At 51.0% G+C, this 19,813-nt stretch overlaps 8 protein-coding genes across 8 annotated transcripts; 2 read left to right on the forward strand and 6 right to left on the reverse strand.

Moving 5' to 3' along the window:
• Positions 1–763: 763 nt before the first annotated feature.
• N7508_000086 (uncharacterized protein) lies at positions 764–1,746 on the forward strand (the record flags this gene model as incomplete). Its single annotated transcript, XM_058458171.1, has 2 exons — positions 764–1,165; positions 1,231–1,746. The coding sequence occupies 2 exons, from the start codon at positions 764–766 to the stop codon at positions 1,744–1,746; spliced, it is 918 nt and encodes a 305-aa protein (XP_058324393.1).
• Positions 1,747–2,681: 935 nt separating this feature from the next.
• Positions 2,682–4,853, reverse strand: N7508_000087 (carnitine O-acetyltransferase CAT2; the record flags this gene model as incomplete). Its single annotated transcript, XM_058458172.1, has 4 exons — positions 2,682–2,814; positions 2,869–4,531; positions 4,641–4,686; positions 4,773–4,853. The coding sequence occupies 4 exons, from the start codon at positions 4,851–4,853 to the stop codon at positions 2,682–2,684; spliced, it is 1,923 nt and encodes a 640-aa protein (XP_058324394.1).
• Positions 4,854–5,634: 781 nt separating this feature from the next.
• N7508_000088 (uncharacterized protein) lies at positions 5,635–8,298 on the reverse strand (the record flags this gene model as incomplete). Its single annotated transcript, XM_058458173.1, has 1 exon — positions 5,635–8,298. One exon carries the CDS (start codon positions 8,296–8,298, stop codon positions 5,635–5,637), a length of 2,664 nt encoding a protein of 887 aa, XP_058324395.1.
• A 1,360-nt stretch (positions 8,299–9,658) lies between these two features.
• Positions 9,659–11,601, reverse strand: N7508_000089 (MIP/aquaporin family protein; the record flags this gene model as incomplete). The annotated part of the gene is made up of 3 exons (XM_058458174.1): positions 9,659–11,407; positions 11,468–11,515; positions 11,566–11,601. The coding sequence occupies 3 exons, from the start codon at positions 11,599–11,601 to the stop codon at positions 9,659–9,661; spliced, it is 1,833 nt and encodes a 610-aa protein (XP_058324396.1).
• Positions 11,602–12,783: 1,182 nt separating this feature from the next.
• On the reverse strand, positions 12,784–13,683 carry N7508_000090 (uncharacterized protein; the record flags this gene model as incomplete). The annotated part of the gene is made up of 2 exons (XM_058458175.1): positions 12,784–13,432; positions 13,487–13,683. The coding sequence occupies 2 exons, from the start codon at positions 13,681–13,683 to the stop codon at positions 12,784–12,786; spliced, it is 846 nt and encodes a 281-aa protein (XP_058324397.1).
• Positions 13,684–14,434: 751 nt separating this feature from the next.
• On the reverse strand, positions 14,435–16,175 carry N7508_000091 (MFS transporter; the record flags this gene model as incomplete). The annotated part of the gene is made up of 4 exons (XM_058458176.1): positions 14,435–14,761; positions 14,821–15,692; positions 15,747–16,009; positions 16,075–16,175. 4 exons carry the CDS (start codon positions 16,173–16,175, stop codon positions 14,435–14,437), a joined length of 1,563 nt encoding a protein of 520 aa, XP_058324398.1.
• Positions 16,176–17,560: 1,385 nt separating this feature from the next.
• N7508_000092 (sulfotransferase family protein) lies at positions 17,561–18,412 on the forward strand (the record flags this gene model as incomplete). The annotated part of the gene is made up of 1 exon (XM_058458177.1): positions 17,561–18,412. The coding sequence occupies one exon, from the start codon at positions 17,561–17,563 to the stop codon at positions 18,410–18,412; it is 852 nt and encodes a 283-aa protein (XP_058324399.1).
• Positions 18,413–18,429: 17 nt separating this feature from the next.
• On the reverse strand, positions 18,430–19,603 carry N7508_000093 (uncharacterized protein; the record flags this gene model as incomplete). Its single annotated transcript, XM_058458178.1, has 4 exons — positions 18,430–18,776; positions 18,828–19,117; positions 19,168–19,277; positions 19,337–19,603. The coding sequence occupies 4 exons, from the start codon at positions 19,601–19,603 to the stop codon at positions 18,430–18,432; spliced, it is 1,014 nt and encodes a 337-aa protein (XP_058324400.1).
• Between the last annotated feature and the right edge of the window lie 210 nt (positions 19,604–19,813).

Here is a 19,813-nt window from a genome sequence, read left to right on the forward strand (position 1 = left end):
TTTGACCGGTTCACCAAGTCACATCGCTCAGGGTGGACCCCATATACGTTGTCCGAAAACAACTATAACCGCAGGGGCTTCCCCCGGACTCGGCCTGGGGAATGCAAGGTTGCATTCCTGCACATGGCAAATCTCTCGCTAGAGGATCGACAAGATTGTATCCGAGGCCACGCGAGTGATGATCTTTCCGCGCGAGGATCAAGGGATGTTTACTCTGTTCGCATTTACAATGTTATAGAATCTAGAACATGAAGGTTTGGCGCCACCCGGAGGGTCCGGTGCCTTTTCCCTGTAAGTTTGCCAGTTAAACCTGCGCGCAACCAGGGCCTCCAATCGCAGGATGAAAAGATTTTTACTGTGGCTGAATCGACCCTGGTACGCCAAGTATGGCTCATGTTCCGGAACGGTGATCCACGGGCTCGAGTTAGGAACAGAATTGTACGTGAAGTCATACATGCTAGATAGTCGGGCGTAAAGATGGAATAGAGCAGTATACCAGTACACGAGTATACCAATGAGATGTTACACGTTCCGTACATCAATGTAGTTACTCGAGCACAGGACATGGTTTGCTGTTTGCTTGGTTTGCTTGGTTTGCTTAGTGTGCTAGGTTGTCTTGGCATTTATGCCTCAGGCACACAAGCACTAGTCCCAAAACAGCTGTAGATCATGTGACCGACCCCGCGAAAACAAGATGAGTCAGCAATCTCAAGATGGCCTGACGTACGTTGCAGCTTGGAGCTTGCCATCAACGCCATTCCAGATGTCTCCCGATCTCAACTCTCTGCCACCATCTCGCTCTTCCTCAACCTCATCCTCGATCCCATACCGCAACATGCCTTCCGCCTCACCAAATGCCCCGCCCGCAACGGCGAACACCACATCCCCCAGACCCTCCCGGGGATCGAGCATAGGCCGTTTATCGGTATCCGAGCGCCGTCGGTCAGCTGCCGGTATTAACCTAAACTTGAGTGAGATGCCGGCAAATAATGGCGACGCTGTCCCATCAGACCACCGCAGCTCCATCGGGCATGCATTCCGCACAACCAGCCCATCCAGCCATGGGAGCAGTCCTGTCTTCGCGACAGCTGATCCTCATCATCAGCGAGCACCATCACTGGGGGAGTTGCACCAGGAGTTGGAACAAGAGCAGGAAGCGCAAGTGGTAGGTCTTAATTATAGTGCAAGCACCATTGAAGTAGCTGAAAAGCTAAAACTCTACTCCACTAGAACCGTCTCTTGCAGATGATCCGCAGTCAGCAGACCCAACTGCAGCAGTACCAGCAGCAGAACCCACAGCAACCAAACACACAGTCAACGGCCATCGACGACACCCCATCATCGGAACGGTCGGCATTTCTGCCCCCAACACACGCACCCACCGGCCCAGCAGGAAACAGACTATCGATCTCTTCGTCATTCTCGAACCGTCGTCCCTCTCGCCCATCCAGCCAAGCAACCTCGCCCAATTTGCGGCCGCTTGACACCGGCGTGGAGGCATTCCCGGGGTTCAGCCCATCTCGGCGGGGAAGTCGGGACGAAAGTGCGTTTTACCAAGCTGAGGCTAGCTCACTTGGCCGAGAAAACATCCTCCTTCGGCAACGAATTCGGGAACTTGGTAAGATTATCAACTTAATCCCGCAATGTTCTTGCGGCTACCCCGCTCCGAAGTGGAGATTAATATGGACAACACTGACGCTGCGCAGAGAGACAAATTGGCGAAATGACAGCTTCGGCATCAACTAGATCTGGTGTTGTCGGGCAAGCGGGCCCCGAGGGGGACCCACCTGCCGTGAGATCAGCACGAGACGGTAAAGATTGAAACAAAACTCTCGTCTTGCATCCTTACAAGGCGATGATTGACACATCAGGCAACTTCATCTGTGATACAATACCATGACCAAGTCAGATCCTGTCACTCTATCACGCAATGTTGAATCTTGGCGCCTAGATTTTATGTAGGATCTCGAGTCTATTGCATTTCGCATTCGCTTTATCTGTCGCCAATGACAAGAGTGTTTGGACAACTTCCGAAATCCAGTGCAGAATCCTTCACGACAGACCGATGTGCTGGAAGTCTCATTTTCATGACAGTTTACAGTGGTCGGCTGATCCACTCGTTGTCGGATACATCTTGCTTTTCAGGTCTGGACAGTGTGAAATACCCTCGCGTGCATAATTTGTGGCATGTTGATGGACACTTCCAGTCCCTCGTGGCTATGTACAATTACAATGCAGTACAACAGTACAATAATCGATTTAGCGCGTTACCACGTTTGACAGACTTTTTTTTCGTGTAGCCTGATCGAAGGAAAAGGATTTCCGTTGAAAGTTCTAGACGATTGGTCACGGTAAAATCCAAGGATATGAATAGGGTTCTCTGAGAGACATGATACATAAGCTGCGAAAGCTAGGTTTAGGCTAATCTAAAGCAGACGAAGCTGCTGTCCATTTGAAAGAATCTCAAATACGCATAGAACTAATTAGCAATATATACCCTCAAGACCACTCACCAGAAAGACAAATATAAACCAATCTAAACGGAATCAAAAATATTCAATATTCAGCAAAGACAAAATCTTAATCACCAAAAATTGATAAGTTATATCTTCTATCGGAAAGGTACATATAGAAAGAACAAAATCCCCCAAACAAAAACCGGGTATATGCAAGCAAGACATTTACAGCTTCGGCTTCTCGGGCTGAGCGACCAAGTCAGGCATGAGGAGGTCGCGCAATTCAGTAGCGGCCTCATTGAGGTAGTGGCTCATGCGCTGGGCGCCGAGACGCTTGCAGACGATGTTGAAGTTAAGGCTGTGAAGGACTAAGTTAGCAATGCAATAAGATTACAGAGGGAGGTTAACTAACCTGTTCTCGTTGATCATGTAGGCAATTCCGAATCCATCATCAAGAACCTGACTCCAGCCGTATCCGTTGAAGTACTCAGAACTCAACTGCGAGGTGGACAGGTACCAAGAACTAGAGTAGGCGAAAGCAGGGTCCTGGTAGATCTCGGGCAGCTTCTCGCCAGGCTGGAGGAGCTTCTTCAAACCGAAGAGGTGACGGTCGACACCGTGGCCGGCGCTAGCCTCTTGAGTGTACTTGGTGTGCTGGGCAAGGGCAGCTCGGAACAACTTGACGACCTCCTCGCGGGGAGTGGTGTGATCCTGGTGGGCCTTGCAGAAGGCGACACTCTCGTCGGAGACAGAGCGAGTAGTCTCTGTACGGCCTTCGGCATACTTGCGGGTAGAGGCGGACTCGTAGGTGGGACGGTTCTTGCCGTACATCTTGAAGTAGGCGAGTTGGATGGTCATCTGGACGAAGGCGTCGGGGCTGCACTTGAACTTCTTGATCAGACCCTTACCGTAGCCCTGGTAGGCCTGGACGACCAGCTCGTGGGAGGCGATCTGCTTGCGGTGGTATTGGGCGGCGAAGTCGATGGCCTCATTGGACTCGTCGTTCAGCTTGAAGTTGATGGGCTTGGGGTCTGCCAGCTGGGAGCGGACAGACTGGGCGGAGAGATCGATCTTCTTGTTGAAGATGAGGTTGTTGACGTGGTCGTTCAGACGGTGGGTGGGGGTTCCATCCATCATACTGTGCTCACCCATGAATCCAGCGGTACCGTTGTCATTGACGATGAACTGGAGGGGCTTGTCGAACCAGCGGTTGGAGCCATCACCGTGCCAGTACTGCTGGGCGCGCTCCTGGAGGGTGACAGGCTTGGCATCATCCAAGCAGATGACGAAACCAGCGGACTCGATATCCTGGAGAGCGAGCTCGTTAGCCGCATCGGCAGCAACGAGCTTCTTACGAGCAGCAGTCCAGTGGTCACGATCAGCAACAGTCAAGACACCGACCGGCGGTGCAGGCTGCGCGATCTCATAGATACGCTCGAACTGCTTCTCCAGCTCAGAGACATTGAGCTGCTGACCATCAACAACAAGAGGAACCTTGAAGAACTGGTTCTTGCGCACAACAACAATGTGCTGGTTCTCCGCAGCAGGGTACTTGCGAGGGAAATCAGCCCCATCAGCAGGAATACGGCAGCAGTTGAACATATACTGGTAAGAGCTCATAGCCTGAGGTTCCTTACGCAAATACTCAGGCTCAAGGGAACCATCATCAACCTGCGCCTTGAACTCCAACGCAGCAGTAGTAATAGCAGCAGCCCGCTTAGCAGGGTTCCTTCGCTCCCGATCATCACGGTACGAATAGAAGTAAGAAACGTAAGGAATAACAGGATCCCGGTAACCGAGGTAAGCAGCCTGATTCCACCACTCAGCCAGCCAGTTCTTAATCTTAGGATCAGCAGCGCGAGCCAGCAAGCGCTCCTGCAAAGGCTCACCCTGACCACCAGGGCGGATGAAAGCCTCAACAGCGCTCTTGGTGCGCTGGTACTCGGCCTCGGAGACGACCGCGTGGACAGACTTCAGGTACCGACGACCGGTCTCTTCCAGGGACGGAACGGGGAGTCGAGGGAGGGAGTCTTCGAATCGGAGCATCTTGCCCTTGGAGAGATCCTCCTTGTATCCTGTGTACATAGCGTGTCAGCGATTGTCATCGTTATTGCGATCTCGACTCCGAGTGCAGGACGGGTGAGCGGAGGTCCGCGCTGCACCCAGCACGCATGTGACACTCACCCTCGGGGACGGATGAAGCTGCGCGGCGGGGGGCCATTGTGAGAGACTGTATAGAAGTCAATGAATTGATGCTAGGAGGAAACCCTAAGCTGAACGAAAAGCTGGGGAACTCTTCGGAGGAGGCCGACTTACCGAGCGGGCTAGGAGAGGGTTCGAAGGGAGCCGTTGCCGTGAGAGCGTTGAGAGACGGCTTCGCGCAGAAGCAGTGAACATCCCTGTGATAGTGAAAGTGATTTGGAAAAGATAAAAGAGAAGAAGCTGGACTTAAGGAGAGTGCAAGTACGGGCCAAGCCTGTGAGCCTCGGTTGGCGGGGAAGCCGGTAAAACACGGTATGGCCGTTACGGACGGGACCGAATTGATTCCCGAGGGAAACACTAGTCGAAGAATAGAAGTATAGAGGGTGTATTAGGCTATTCAGGGCTATTTACCATATAAAATCGAGTCTAACTATCCAGCTCTATCTATGTTGAACTGCTCAGTTCATCGCATTCACAACTGTATGTAATATATTCGGTATTACATACTCCACTCTGGGCCTCGGTTGATGATGTCGTCGATCGGTCACAAGGGATATCAGATCGAATATTGGACCAGTTCGACTTTTATATATCTAAGTGACAACGTCAAGTGTCAAGTGTCAATATAGAACTTAACTATACCTTAAATATTAGCCTCCGGTGACCCGGGCGATCAATGACGTGCGGGGGAACTTTCATTGGCAGTTACTTGGTACATGACAGCTACGTCGTATCACAGTTAGTACATAGGAGAAAGAGAGAGATTATGTAAATGAAGTACATCAAGATTACGCGCCACCCTTTCACCCGTCCCGTTGACCCGACGCAAACCAAAGAGGTATCAAGGGAGAAATATGATAAACAAGAAATGCCCAAACGCCGTGGACCGCCAAAGGACAAGAAGGCTGACCGGAAGGAACAGAGAGATAGTAGAAGGTCTGAGTCAAAAGAGACTCCAGCACGAATAAAGTAGTCATTAGGAGACTGGCTGAACAGCCCCTGGCTTGTCCTGGCCATCAATAGTGCGAGGGACCTGCACCCCGCTGCGACGAAGCTCGTCCATCTTTGCCATTGCAGGTCCGGTGCAAATGCGGCCGGACTGCATGAGAGTTCGGAGACGTTTACGACGGGCTTCACCGCTACGTTCTTCGCCACGTCCGACACCCTCGTCAACCCAGTCGACAGCATGAATCTTGAAGCTCATGCCGTCGTGACGACCAGTGTATTTGCGAGACTTGAGGCCGAACAGAATAGTGGAGTCGTACTGAGCGACACGGGGGAGCACGAGGAGAGTAATGTGCAGATCTTTGTCTGCAGGAGGTATGGGTGGTAGGCGAGGCTCCTTGGGAGACTTGCCCTTGCCTTCAGTTTCGGCGGGCGCTTGTGGCGCGTGCTGGTAGGTATCCTTGATCTCGAGATCAAGCATCGACTCGTCCACGTCTTCGCCCCAGGCACCGCGGATGAAGCCCGAGTGAATGGCAGCGGCGACGGGATCGGAGTCATCGGTGTAGACGCCGGTTCCCCAGAGTGCTCGCCGCGCACAGATCTCTTCGCGGTGAGACTGGTCAATGCGGAAACGAGGAACCCGAATGGTGAAAGTGCAATTCTCACGCTTCTCAAAGCGAGGAAGAGGCTGAGGAGTTGTGGTGTATCCAAACTTGGAGCTATCCGTAGAGGATCTAGCAGCTGGAGCACCAACACGAGGAGTGTAAAGTGTGGAACCCAAATGATGACGAGGGAGGTGAGCAATGCTGGAAAGTAGTGGCTCAATGTTTACGTTAGTGCGAGGCTCACGAATAGGAGACGCAGCCGGAATGGCCTGTCTAGGAGTATGGTGATGGTGGTGATGGTGATGGGAATGATGGTGAGCGGAGGGATCCGCTGGGGAAGTGCGATGGAAGAAGTTTGTAGGGCGATGAAGGGAGGTCAGAGTAGCTGCTTCCTCATCTGCCTTGTGGCGGTGATGATGATGACTAGGGACAGTCAGTAAACTGGAAACCAACGCAGAACTGGTAACATACTGATGATGGTGGTGATGGGCATGTCGTGACCGACGCGCGTTACGAGCTGAGAGTACACCACGAGGGTCGTTAGCCTCGAGTTCCATCTGCTCTTCATCACGCGGCCTCCTCGACCGCCTGCCAGACGCAGAGGGAGGCCGAGCAAGTCTCGCCGCCTCATCAATAGCCTCTCCATTGATCGAGCGACCAGTAAGACTATCACGCTTGAACGGACTGGAGCCCAATGGTGTGGATGGTCCGCTTCCACCAGCAGAAGCTGTCACACCACCCACGCCACTTCCAATACCAGAGAAGACACGACCCAAGTCATTCTTGATAGAAGACTCTCCAGCAGGACCGGCGAAAGGAGCCTGTGCGCCCTGCACAGCTTGCGGCAGTGGAGAGGCACGGCCACCGCGCTTACCGTCTGCACCTACCGCCAGCAAGCTGCGATGGTGCAAGAGCTCATCACTTCCCTTGCGGCGTCCTTCATCCGCCAAGGCTGCAAGGCCAGAGGAGGCGACCGCAGTCGAGACCGCTAAGGCAGGCGTGGACCCCAAGCGAGGAGGTTGGGTTTGGTGTCTGGCATAAGGATCGTGGGGCGGAGTGGGTTGGCTATTCCCAGACTGTAGGGATATTTGCGGTTGTCTGTTGCCGGGTTGCGATCCAAGGGACTTGGTGTAGCTCTGGATAGCTCCAAACCCGAACGTTGACCCATGGTCCGGAGCAGGGAAACGCTTACTCTCCGGCGATGGAGGATGAGAGCGATGGTCCCACGTCGAGCCAGAGTCACGCTCTCGAGGATCACGCTCGGCATAGTGAGGACTATAGCGATACCCAGCCTGCGACAACTTGGGATCTCCAAGAGCCGCTGCACGTTCTCGCTCACGCTGTATGGCATCCTCCATCCGTCGATCGCCAAATCCACCATACCGACCGTGTTGCGAGTCAGTACCTCCATAAGACCCCGAAGCAGGTCGAGAACCGGGCTCGAAGGCTCGATCGGCGGAACCTCCACCTGGCTGAGAGATCGGACTGTAACCGGGAGGTCGGGTGGGTGTTTCAGCGTTTGGCGGTTGACTACTAGGTCGAGCGATCGGGCCGCTGAGACTCATGCGACGCGGCTCACGAGGCTCAGTGTACGATACCTCTGCCGGTGAGATTCTAGGCGAAGGATGCGTGGAGTGTGGCTTCTCAGGATACTGAGAGAGCGACGAGCGCGCCAAGCCCCCAAATGTATGGTCTGCCCCTAGGCTCGAACCGCCGGACCCTGATCGGTAAGCACGGTTTGTTTGAGGCTTTGAGAATGACTTCTCCGGTGTTTGTGATCGACGGAAGACGTTGTTCTCGAGCGGCGATGGTCGCGCAGGGGCGGTTGGCGGTGACATGGCAGCAGAAGATGACGACGGCGGTGGATTTCCAAAAAGAGATGCAGACGGTCGCGAAAAGAACGGCGCTGATTCTCGCGTCGGATCTCGTGCAGGGCGGTCCGGGTCCGAACCTAGCATGGCGGAGATAGACATGCTGCTGCCCGGCCGGTGTGCCTGACTGTTCGGAGCATCGCGCGACATGAGGGAGGCAGGCGCGTTGGCAGATTGAGCTCGTGAGGAATAAGAGTGCGGAGGGGAGGGAGGGGGCATCTGGCGACTCCCAAAAGCAGCGGATTGTTCGTGAGATGCTATCGAGTTTGCGTTAGTAGGGTACCAGAGAGGAATCCCGGGATTGGTGTATCGCAACACGGGAGCGTTGTACAAAGACAACTTACCAGGAAATACACTGCCCTGAGAAGTGCGACGCGAATGCGTGTTCATAATAGCACTCAAGCCTGTTTCGAGTGAGCAAAGGGAAAGCAAGGGCCAGATCAAGAAGAACCCGTGACTCCGGAAGCTCAGCCGCTAGTCCCAAAGGAGCAGGGGCTCCTCTGGCAACGCTAAGCCTGACCTGGACTAGCGTTCCCGAGCTGTCCAGTCGATCGTCGGGGAAAAGCAGGGAGGAAATGAGGTGAAGTGAAGGGATATAGATATGGGAATATGTAGTGAATATGTGAATATGGGCAGGTATATCGCATGGCTATCCCCTCTAGGTCCAGGTTGTCTCCAAGTCGTCCAGTCCCCAAAGTGGAGTGCCGGCCTAACTCCGATCCTTGGTTTCCTCCTGAATCTGGGGAGCCACGCGACATGGGGAACAATAGAAATTGCCTACCTTCACGAGATTGAGGTTGCGAATTATTCCTCTGATGTGATTGTCCATGGTGTTTGCTCTCTAAGCTGCCATGTCGACGGTGTGTAGGCCTTGGCCCAGACTGAAAGTATGCGCTAGCAGTATTGCCCCGAAACAAAGTGTGTGAAGTATGCGAAGCGCGTGACGAACGGGCGTTCCCCGGGTAGATTTGCGATGGTGAAGTTGAATTCGACGTGGAAGTAGGAGAAACGTGCGGGCGCGATTCGTCTTCCGAGCGACGAGACTGTGCGAAGGTGCGAGATGGATCGGGTCGCTCTGAAGCCCCCAACGGTGAGGGTCGGGGCTGATACGAATGTTGTAGTCGTCGGTAGTCCATTCTCCCCAAGAGTGTTGGGCAGCAAGAAGGAGAAAAGGGAAAATAGAAAGGGAAAGGTAGAATGGCGGTGGAGTGTATGCAATGCAGGCAAGCAGAAAGAAGAAAAGAGGTGCAGGGTGGATCCGGAGATAGAGAGGGAACGTGCAGTTGGGCGCGTCAAAAGGCAGAAATTTCCTGAACGGTGTGTGATGACGGTGTTAGCGTGGAGCCCATGCGGGGGAATTCCCTGTGTATTACTTGTCGAGTGTACCGTTTTGTGCCTCATTTCGCTATACTATGAGCCTCTCTGTTATTACCTATTTTTCTTAAAGTGCCTCGGGTCATCTAAACTATATAAAGGTGTGGGAAATGACTTTGGTACAATTGATATAGGACCCAATGCAAATAATAAATACTAACTCAACCACATATCAGAACACTATATCCAATTCGACTGCGACACCCTAACCAAGGTGCACACGGTGTTTCCACTTCATGACTTCCTTGGTCATAGCCCGCTCTGTACGTTCCCACGGGTAGTTGACCGGCGACTCACCACCAGTAAATATGAAGAAGTCATACAGGAAAGCACCGAAGAAACCACCGCAAAGAGCACCAGCCCAAGGTCCATAGAACCAATAAGGGTTAGTGAACATGGTGCTGGGGAAGCCGACAGCAAGCAGAGCGAGACGAGGACCAAAGTCACGAGCAGGGTTGAATGCAGCACCGGTCTGGTATCCGAAGGTCATACACAGACAGGAAATAACCAATCCAATAATCAGCGAACTCATACCAGCACCGGGCGGGGCGTTCTGGTCATCACCAAGCGCCAACACAGTAACGAGCAAAAAGGCCGTGCCGATGAATTCGTTGAAGAACGCCGTGGCGGGTCCAATCCACGTTTCGCGCTGACTGGTGACGAAGCTGGTGATGATACCAGAGTCTGCATTGAGGAGAAGGTAGTTCGTGATAGACTGGTAGTAGATACCATAGGCACAAAGACCCGCGCAGAACGCAGCTAAGAACTGGGCAGCGAAGTACTCGGGCATCAAGCGCTTGGGGAAACCACGGTAGAACCAGAGAACGATAGTGACAATGGGGTTCATGTGAGCACCAGAAACACCACCAGAAATGTAGATACCCATCATGGTAGCCAGGCCCCAGCCCCAGGAGGTAGTGTTAGGGTTACCCTGATTAGCACAGGTGACAGACAAATCGACACAGAAGCCCATAGTGAGCTGAACGAAGACAGCCAAAGCCTCGGCGAGAGCTTCGCGGTGGTGAGTACGAATAACAGACCAGGTGGTGTGGTTGTTGTGCACTTCATCCTCGACGAGCTCTTGGACAAGTGGGTGAAGGTCTTCGGGGTAGCCTGTTTTCTCTAGATCCGGAAGAAGATCATCCATTCTCTCTTCAAGACCCTGCTCTGGGAAGTCCTCCTCATTTTCATCAAAGGCGGGACGTTCTCCAGGCTCATCATTGTCCTGGGACTCTCCCTCTTCAACGGTGGAAAGGTTATCCGGTTGCTCCCAGTTTGCCGGGCGTCTGCCGCGCATGGAACGGCGTTGCGACGAAGCACGCGACATACGGCGCGACATGCGCGAGGTCTGTCTCATGGACTGGCCATCGCCAGTGAGAATCTTGTTCATAAAGTTTTGCTCACGCTGGAGACGAGCATCCTCGACCTGAGCGGCCATCTTCCGCGGGTCATTGGTCTTATCAATACGACCCTGCTCGACATCATTGGGGTCGACATCGAGACCGTACCGCTGCGAGTTCTCGACGGGACGCTGAGCATTCGCGAGGTTCTGCAGAAGCTCTTCCTTTGTCGGGACCATACCAGACCGCACCACACGCGGCAGCGGCTTGGCTAGAGACCAGACGGGTCTGGCATTGGATGGTTGTTCATATGAGGGGTTCAAGTCCGCGTATCCTGGCTGAACGAAGGGCTCTTGAGCCAAGCGCAGCTGGGGAGTCTCATCCGGACCTGCCAGAGTGAACTTGCCCTGAGTACGCTGAGCGAGAGTAGTGCGAGGAGCCAAGCTAGGGACTCCACTCACGCGGCTGCGTCTCGACGCAACCGAGCTACGACGGCGGGCGGTGCCTTCCTGGCCGTCATCGACTCCAGAGGCGCCTCTCGTCGGCGAGATATAGTCTGCGTCGCTGGCAGTCCGGTTCCGCCCGGTTGGTGATTGAGGTGCCTGGGCATCAGACTGTGAAAGTGATGGTAAGACATTGATTCTTTTATAATTTGCGTGTCATTTTGAACTCACTCTAGCCCGGTTGCGTCCGGTTGGGGATTGCGGTGTCTGAGCATCGGACTAAAAAGACAATTAGACAGTGAAGCCTTCACAGTGCCTTTTCGACTCACCCTGGCTCTAGGCCGACCACTTTCTCCTTCGTCCATTTTGACTAAACGTCAATTGACGATTTCACCTCGGGAAGGTCGGCAACGATATTAGGGCAAAGATCTTTCCCGAACCAAACGACAGGCAGCAGAGAAAGAAAAGAAGAGAAAAAAAGCCAAACCAGGCGGAGGAGACAAGCAACAATTTTGTATTCCAAGGGACCCAGAAAAAAAACCCCTGCTTCCCTGGCGGAAAGAGCAAAATGGATCAAGAGCCGACGAACTTACGCAATGGCGCCAGGATCTTCGTGGAACTCCTCATCTGGCGTGCAAAATGTCGAACGAGTGGAGAGCGACTCAGCATATCAGAGTCCCTGGATCTGAAAGTCGTCACTATGCTTGACATCATTTGGCAGTTCCTGTCCTGATCCACCGGAAGCGAGTCCACAGTGAGGGTCCGCAAAAGCTTGCCTCGTTGACCCGTTCAGGCCCGGTTCTGGCACTAGCTGCGCCACGCCGTGATAACCGGAATTCTAATAATGAGGTTGGCATGCTGTGAAGCAAGTAGTTATTGGACTGTATACTCCAACTGTACAAGTTGTAGTATAGATGCCAGTGCGTAGAGGCTCGGTTAGAGAAGCTTGGCCAAGCGTGGGGGAGTGGCGTGCACATTTTCATGCAGGAATGTGCTGTCTGAAGATCCTTTTAGTCTTAGCAAAAGACCCTGGAAAAGTAATGAACCCTTGGCAATGTGAGTACTGTATATGAATCCTTGAAATTGGACAGTGTTCATGTTCAGGACAAATTCCGAGGGGGATTTCCGCCTTAGTCATGCTAGAAATTATATTCACCTGGGCATGCACTTCAAACTCTCCCGCATGTACTGAATCATGAAATTAATTCCTTGATTAATTGCTTGATTAAGATGAGCTCCATAGCACTAAATTGTGCAATCCACTTAGCGTTGCTAGTGGCGTCAGTGGCGCCTCATCTTCCATAGCAAATAGCGAATCTTGGTTGTGCTTTTTCCACTATGGAGCTTGGCTATCATTAATTTTCTCAAGATCATCAAACTGCATGCTCGGCTACAGTCATAAGAAGATCCTATATCCACCTGCACATGTGAGAGAGAATGATATTCTGGATCAGGTGATCCTTCCCGAAGCCCCCTATACTCTTATCAGGTTCGGTGATAATTGATATTCAATAATCTCAAAGTGGGTATCATAGAATCAAAAATACTCATGCTATACAAATGGGCGACAAATGTGGGAGGCTATCCTTCGTAAGATCACTGGTGCTAAAGCGTCCATCTGGCAAGGCCGACCAGAAAACATCAGAATAGGAGTGACTCGCACAGTCGCTCGGAGCGAACGCCTCCCCAGTAACAAGAACAGTCACAGGACGTTGAACAACATTCTCGCCATTCCAATGAGAGAGATACCCCCGTTGCCGAAGACCATCCAGCTGCCCAACAAGCAAAGGATACAGCTCATGAAACGAAGTCTTGGCATCAAGCATGAAAAGGAATGTCCGACTCAGATCGGCATCCAAACTAACGGGGGTTTCGGGATCGAGTGGTATTCGCGACTCGCCTTTGTCGAGTTTCGCTAGAAGAGGGCTTAGACCGAGTCGGTCAAGGAATGCATTGGGATCGGGACCAGTCACGGCGTTACCAATCTGTAACAGGCCGTCGTACATCCAAATGGCGGTTCGGACGCTGTCGCACCCGCTGTTTAATGCGTTCTTCAAAGCTTGCGGTCGTGTGTCTAGTGTCGGGAATGTGCATGCGCTAGGCTGAACATGGGTCTGCGCTGCTGATGCCACAGCCGTGGGCGGAAGTTCCTTGGGGAGGTTGAGTGGTAGTAAGTGGAGGCACTGGAATGCGGCTCTAGAATAAGGTCAAATCTAGCATTCTTCAACCCAGCGATCGATTTGAACTTACAAACATCCAAGCACAAGAGCCGCTGTTCGTCCGAACGCTTTCCCCAGTGAAAGTGACTGATAGATCTCGGAGAGATAAGGCGATAATCCGGGGATACATTCGGTCGGATATGTGCGTAGTGGATGATCCTCTAGCAGCCATGGATCATACTCGAGTTTGTTAGACTCGAGGTCCAAAGGGGAAACCTTTTCCGACATATTCTCTCAGGGAGTAAACGTAGCCTAGATGCACAGAGTGAGGAAGTGCCATGCTATATAGCTTGGGAGTTGCGCGATTGTGCACTGAATGGCGAGAAGCACGCAATCACTAACAATGATTGCGGATGATCGACTACGGCAAGGAGTGTGTAGAAGTGGAAGGTGCTCTCGAGCGCGGTGTGCATTATACATATAGAAATCTTCATTCTCATTCTAGACTCTGATGCTGTGTTCCCCAGTGTACATGTAGTAAACTGCATATGTAGGTGACTGCAGAGTACCTTGGTAACTGGATCTCACAATTCACCGCTGATCTGACGTTTCCGCCAAGATGCCAAGACCTGTAAACTGAGCGGGTCTGGGCTCATGGTTTAATTGGAATATCAAGCCACTAGATTAGCTGCATATTGAGACACTATAAGCACATGCAAATATATTCAGTCATTACAGAGAGCCGTCCTATCAATCGTGTCACATACACATTTGCTCTTCTGGAAATTGCCAGACTGCACAGCCAGGTCAGATCGACAACACAACATTGCATGGCTTCTCCAAAGAGAAAAACGTCTTTTCGACATCACTGATAAGATGGCACTTCAGCTACGGAAATTAGAATGACCCCAAACTGATGAGCACGGTGATGATGAGCTATTCGGCTTTATAGTCTGCTACTATTGCAGAGTGAGAACCATAATAGTATTTGCTAAAAGTTGTATGAATAATCGCTATGGAGGACCCACAGTCCGTGAAATCAATCCAAATCCACAGCATGCTGACTGAATTTCCGAATCCGAGGTCCGTAGATATAAAGTAAATATGGAATCGGAGCCATGGCCGCGCTGATAGCACCCAGAATGGTAAGAGTGTAGTGAGGACCGATGGCCTCGTAAATTGGACCACCAGCGATTGTCATACCGCCAGCCACAACGTATCTGGTGAAAACGAGGAAGCCCAGCGCCGAAGCGGAGTAGACATCGTATGTATCGATAATGTACATATATGCGACGATGAAAATGGCCATGATGCCATATCCGAAGAGGGCGGATGCGACAAGAGGTGACCATATCGAGACGGAGGGCTGAATGGGTGTAAGTGTTAGTGACTCATACCGCGATAACTGTGAGACGTTGCACTTACATAGCAGGTCCAGCCCATCCAGAATAAACTGACAGGTACTGCTGGTGCTCCGCCGAGCATTGCATACCAAAGACGTGTCTCTGGAAGAATGCGACCTGTCTTTTGATACTCCTTCGCCGTCCAAGAGTATACCACCGGGACAGTCCCGACTGTGAGGACAATACCAACAAGCATACCAGCCCACGAGAGGTTGGTCAGCCCCAGTGAAAGCCCATAAGGCCGACCAAACACGTAAGTGTATCCCTCCAAGAAGGTAAAGAGAACAATATAAACGACAGTGAGGTACAGCGACATGAGCATGATAATCAACTCAGTATAGCTCCAAAGAAAAGGTCTATAGATAGCGATCAACAAGCGACGTCCAAGACCCTCACTCCTCGTCTCCATCGGCGCGCGATATCTCTTATCACCAGTCTCCTGACGAAGAATCGAAGCCTTCCAATGCAACAGAAGATTTCCATATGTCTCAGGTTGCATCAAAACAACAAGAATGAGGACGGCACTGCCCATAATGAGCATGAGCCATTCCAACCAGCGCCACCCTAGTGTAGTTGGAACATAACTCCCCATGATCTGACCGATCATCGGTCCACAAAAGGCTGGAATGGCATACACGGGGAAAGCATACGCCTTTTGTACCGGATTCCACAAGTCGGCGACTGTACCGCCAGCACAGCTGAGGGGAGTTGAACCAAAGAACCCAGCGAAGAATCGGAAGACAAGGTGGCTATGGAGATTCGGAGCGAGACCAGCGGCCATGATGAACATCAAGAAGACAAGCATTGTAATGAGGTACACCGCATTGCGTCCGAATGTCTCGGAAAAAGGCCCTGATAGGAGAGAGCCAACTCCGAAGCCGATTAAGAATAGACCTAAATTAGGATATTAGACTGAATGCTTTTCCAGAAGAGTTGAGATTGACGGACCAGTAGCGAGAGACCCAACAACCTCTGAGACATGGTAATATTGACTATACTGTTGAACACCACAGGCGTCAATCGCAGATGCTGCCGTGACAGCAAGTGCAATAAGAGATACCAATATGGTCATAAAGAGCTTGCGTCCGACGCAATAGTTTGCTGGATTCAGGGGATCGCCCTTGCCATCCCAACCGACGAGGATGATAGGATCTTCGAGGTTATCCGTTCCCTTCGGAGTAGCAGGTGTTTTCTTCTCATTGACCTGAGAACTAGACAGTCGAACATAAGCAACTAGTCAAACCACCAAGAATTGAAAATGGAATTGGGCACCTACTTTGCACTCCCGCTCAGACTGTCATCGTCGGAATGCTTTTTTGTGTCTAGTTGTTTCCTAACAGCGCTTTGTATACGCTTATACTGGAAGTAAGACTCCATGGTAGCATTAGTCAAAGCTCCCAGGGGGGTCAAAACAAAAAGGGTCACTTAGTCTAGAGAACGGTGTCCAGGCTTTATAAATCATTGAATTTTCAGCCCTCAACGGGTGTCTCCACTGACAAATTTTGACCCATCGGTATTCGACCCACCTTCCACCCCTTGTCCGACCAGTTTCACCAGATTCGGGGTTTCACACAGACTCCGAATGCACGTTGTTCTCGGCCTGTGACCCACAAACCGAATTTCCGTCTAAGCTTTACCGAGATGCTTACTTGTGCAAAGTTAAGCACGGCCAACACACTCAATACGGTCCTTCTATATCAATAGACTCATCTTCGTATACTTTCTTTGAAATATCAAAATAATGAAGCGGACATTCAACCCTGTGTAACCCACAATATGACGAGGCATGTGGACGCATTTTCCCGCCACGCTATTCAGGATCTGCAGAGAATTGGGTAACGCAGCAATAGTTTGAATCCTGATATACAATCTTAATGGAGGATAGTCTTTGCTCTCCTTGTTCGCCGGAACTCACCCGGGCATACAAGGCGTTATGCGTACCAAGCTTTATCGAGAATGATCGGACCCCTTGGTCTACGACTGCTCGATCCCGCGGTTCTTTGATCACGGCTACACCGAAGAGAGAGGGGAAATGGACAATAAGGAAGCCAATCAAAGGGACTTCTCACACACCTTTGCAATCTCGTTTCAGTTTGATCTTCGCGGCTTTTCAACCGAAGTTGGTGATCTCTACTGACAAGGAGGAGAAACATCATTGATTCCTAGACTGAGCTATACCGACCAAGCAAGCTTATCACTGCTCGTGAATCCATCTTTGGGTCTTCCTACGAATAAAATCTGCAAATCGATGCATTTCCGGGCCAAACAAGCTGTGTCTGGCTTGACGTCACCCATTTGGGGATATGGAGTCATTCCCTCATCATGTAATAACACCAATTCTACATGAACTTATCACGAAAACCAGGTATATCGGACCAGACCGTATCTAGGATCTCATTAGGTGCAAGACTAAGGTTGAGGTGAGCTGTATGCACAACATCGAACTGCTCCGCACGTGATAGCACTCCATCCCTTGCACAAATTATGTTTTTGCTAACCTCATAGTTTTTTGAACGGGTGGAGAATATTTGTCGTTAGCAACGAAATCATGAAACTGGACCATAGCGTAAGGCCACCCGCCGCCTCATCCTTGGCGAAGCATCGGCGAATCAACAAACGCCTTGAAGCTGACAGGTGCATCGCCAATAGTGGTTTCATGTTGCGCTTTCTGTTGATGAAAGGTTCAAAAAGACTTAGAACCGTCCTGTATTTTTGATCTCGCTGTTATTTTCCAAATAGGTGACTCTCCTCCATACTTGAAGATGTCTACCACAGATTCAGTTTTCCACTATGTGTATGGCCTTCCACCACCAACGACTTCCAAACGAAAAGAGCCAATGCAGATCTTGGCTGTCGGAATTTCCCGATCTGCCACCGAGTCTCTTCGCGAGGCACTTCATATACTAGGCTTCAACCATACATTCCACGGCTTCGATACCATCCTCCCGCCATCATCCCTAGAAGCAATCTATGAACTTCTACAGAAAAAGTACAATAAAGCCCCAAAGCACGGCGAAACAAACAAATTAACCGCCGAAGACTTCGACACCGTTCTAAGCGACTGCGTGGGCGTGAGCGACCTCCTCGCAGCAGAATTCGCGCCCGAACTAATATCCGCCTATCCAAAGGCAAAAGTAATTCTAAACACCCGCCATGATCTAGACAGCTGGTACAAAAGCATGGAACAAACAATGGGATATTTCGACAAAAACCCAAAAGACTGGGACTGGCTCAAGAGCTGGTTCAACGCGGACCTATTCTGGATTCGACAGACAATGTGTCGTACCATGATGCCACGCTTCTTCCGGGGTAGCTTTGCTGCTAATGGTAAATGGGTCTATCAGCAGCATGTGGCTATGGTGCGGGGGATTGGATTGCCGCCAGATCGGCTGCTGGAATGGTCTGTTGAGGATGGATGGGGGCCGCTCTGCGAGTTTCTAAATAAGGATGTCCCGCAGGAGGAATTTCCTGTTGGGAATCCACCTAAAGCTTGGGCGGAACGGATTGCTGTTACTATGCAGGGTCACCATGAACGGGCGTTGAGGAATATGGGTATTTTTGGGGCTGTTTTGGTTGTTACTGCTCTAGTTTTGGGGATGTTCATTTTGAAATAATAATGTCCGAGATGCCGCTATCCTTCAAAAATCATATTCCCAAATTGCGCAATGAGCTCTTTGACCTGGTCCATATCTGTCTCATCGTACTGACCTAGAACTGGTTTTGTTTCTTCCGAATCCTTCAAGGGTGACCGTTCTACAAGTAGACAGCATAAAAGCCAATACTCATATGCGTTCTTGATGAAGCCGATTTGTTTCCACATTCCTGGGAATGGATCACCTTCGTCAGATTCAGAAACAACGTCAACGACTCTCTGGTTGTTCCACGCGGTTTTCCAATTTCTTAGACCATGTTCAATTCGTTGCATCGCGCCTGGGGGTGCTAGAGAGTTCTGGATCTGGAAGGTGGAGGTGTGTAATCCTATATGCGTAGCTTTAGCATTGAATCATGCCCACGAGTTAGTCGCCATACCGGTAATCATAGAGAACATGTTGAGAATTCCCATGTTAGCAAATAGTCTGCCTTCTTCTACGTCAAGATCAGGCTTGCAAAGCATCTCCAGAGCCGAAGCCATGGGGCACTGACGGGGAATCGTATAGACCCATTGTTTCAGAAGTGAAAAGCATTCGGCTGCGGTGACTGCTTGGAATGTCTGATTGGGACTCGTGAGACACATTCGCATCTCGAAAACCATCATTCTGGGTGGCGTGTTGTTGAATATGGTAAATGCTCCATCGAGCAGATAGACGTAGCAAATAGTGCTTAGAAGGTGTCAGTAGTCACTCAAGTGAAGCAGACATGGTTGACAAACCGAATCTTGGTTTCTGTTTCAATAAATTCCTTCCACTCGAACATACTTTCATCGTTCAAGGAGGAGAAATCTTGGTGAGTGACCGCAGTCTGTTGAAGAGCTCGGGCGACCTATGAAATAGAGTCAGGTCTCAACAGAACTATCCAACCGAGGTCTTGAGATAGCTTACCGCGATCACGGTATTGTAGCGATGACGTCTGATACGCCCCTTACTGGAATCCGAACCCTCCCAGTTCTGATAAAGGCACACAAAGTAGGCTGCCTGCAGAGATTGCAAACGCTCTCCATCTTTCACGTTCTGAAAAGGCACCGATGCTCCTAAATCTTCGTCAAGCCAATCGTCATCGAAGACCATCTCCTCGACTGCATCGAACCACCCTTTCGCCATTTCATTATCGCGCGCATCTGGAGAGAGGCAACTTCCAATAATTGCCATCGATGCTAAGAGACAAGCTGATGCCTCTTTGGGGTCAAATGTAGGTTTATGAATGATCGGACAATTGGGGTACCATAAGCACCAGAAAATGCGAAGGAACTTGCGGAGATTAGCCGGGTTGAAGAATTGCACACACGTGCTTTCCATCAATTTGGACCATTGGATGGATATGGGGCTTTTTCTCGATTTTTGTTGGATAATCTCCTTGAG

This window comes from Penicillium antarcticum, assembly GCF_028974205.1.
Source record: "Penicillium antarcticum strain IBT 31339 chromosome Unknown utg000001l_segment0_segment0, whole genome shotgun sequence".
In the NCBI taxonomy this organism is placed as follows: Eukaryota; Fungi; Ascomycota; class Eurotiomycetes; order Eurotiales; family Aspergillaceae; genus Penicillium; species Penicillium antarcticum.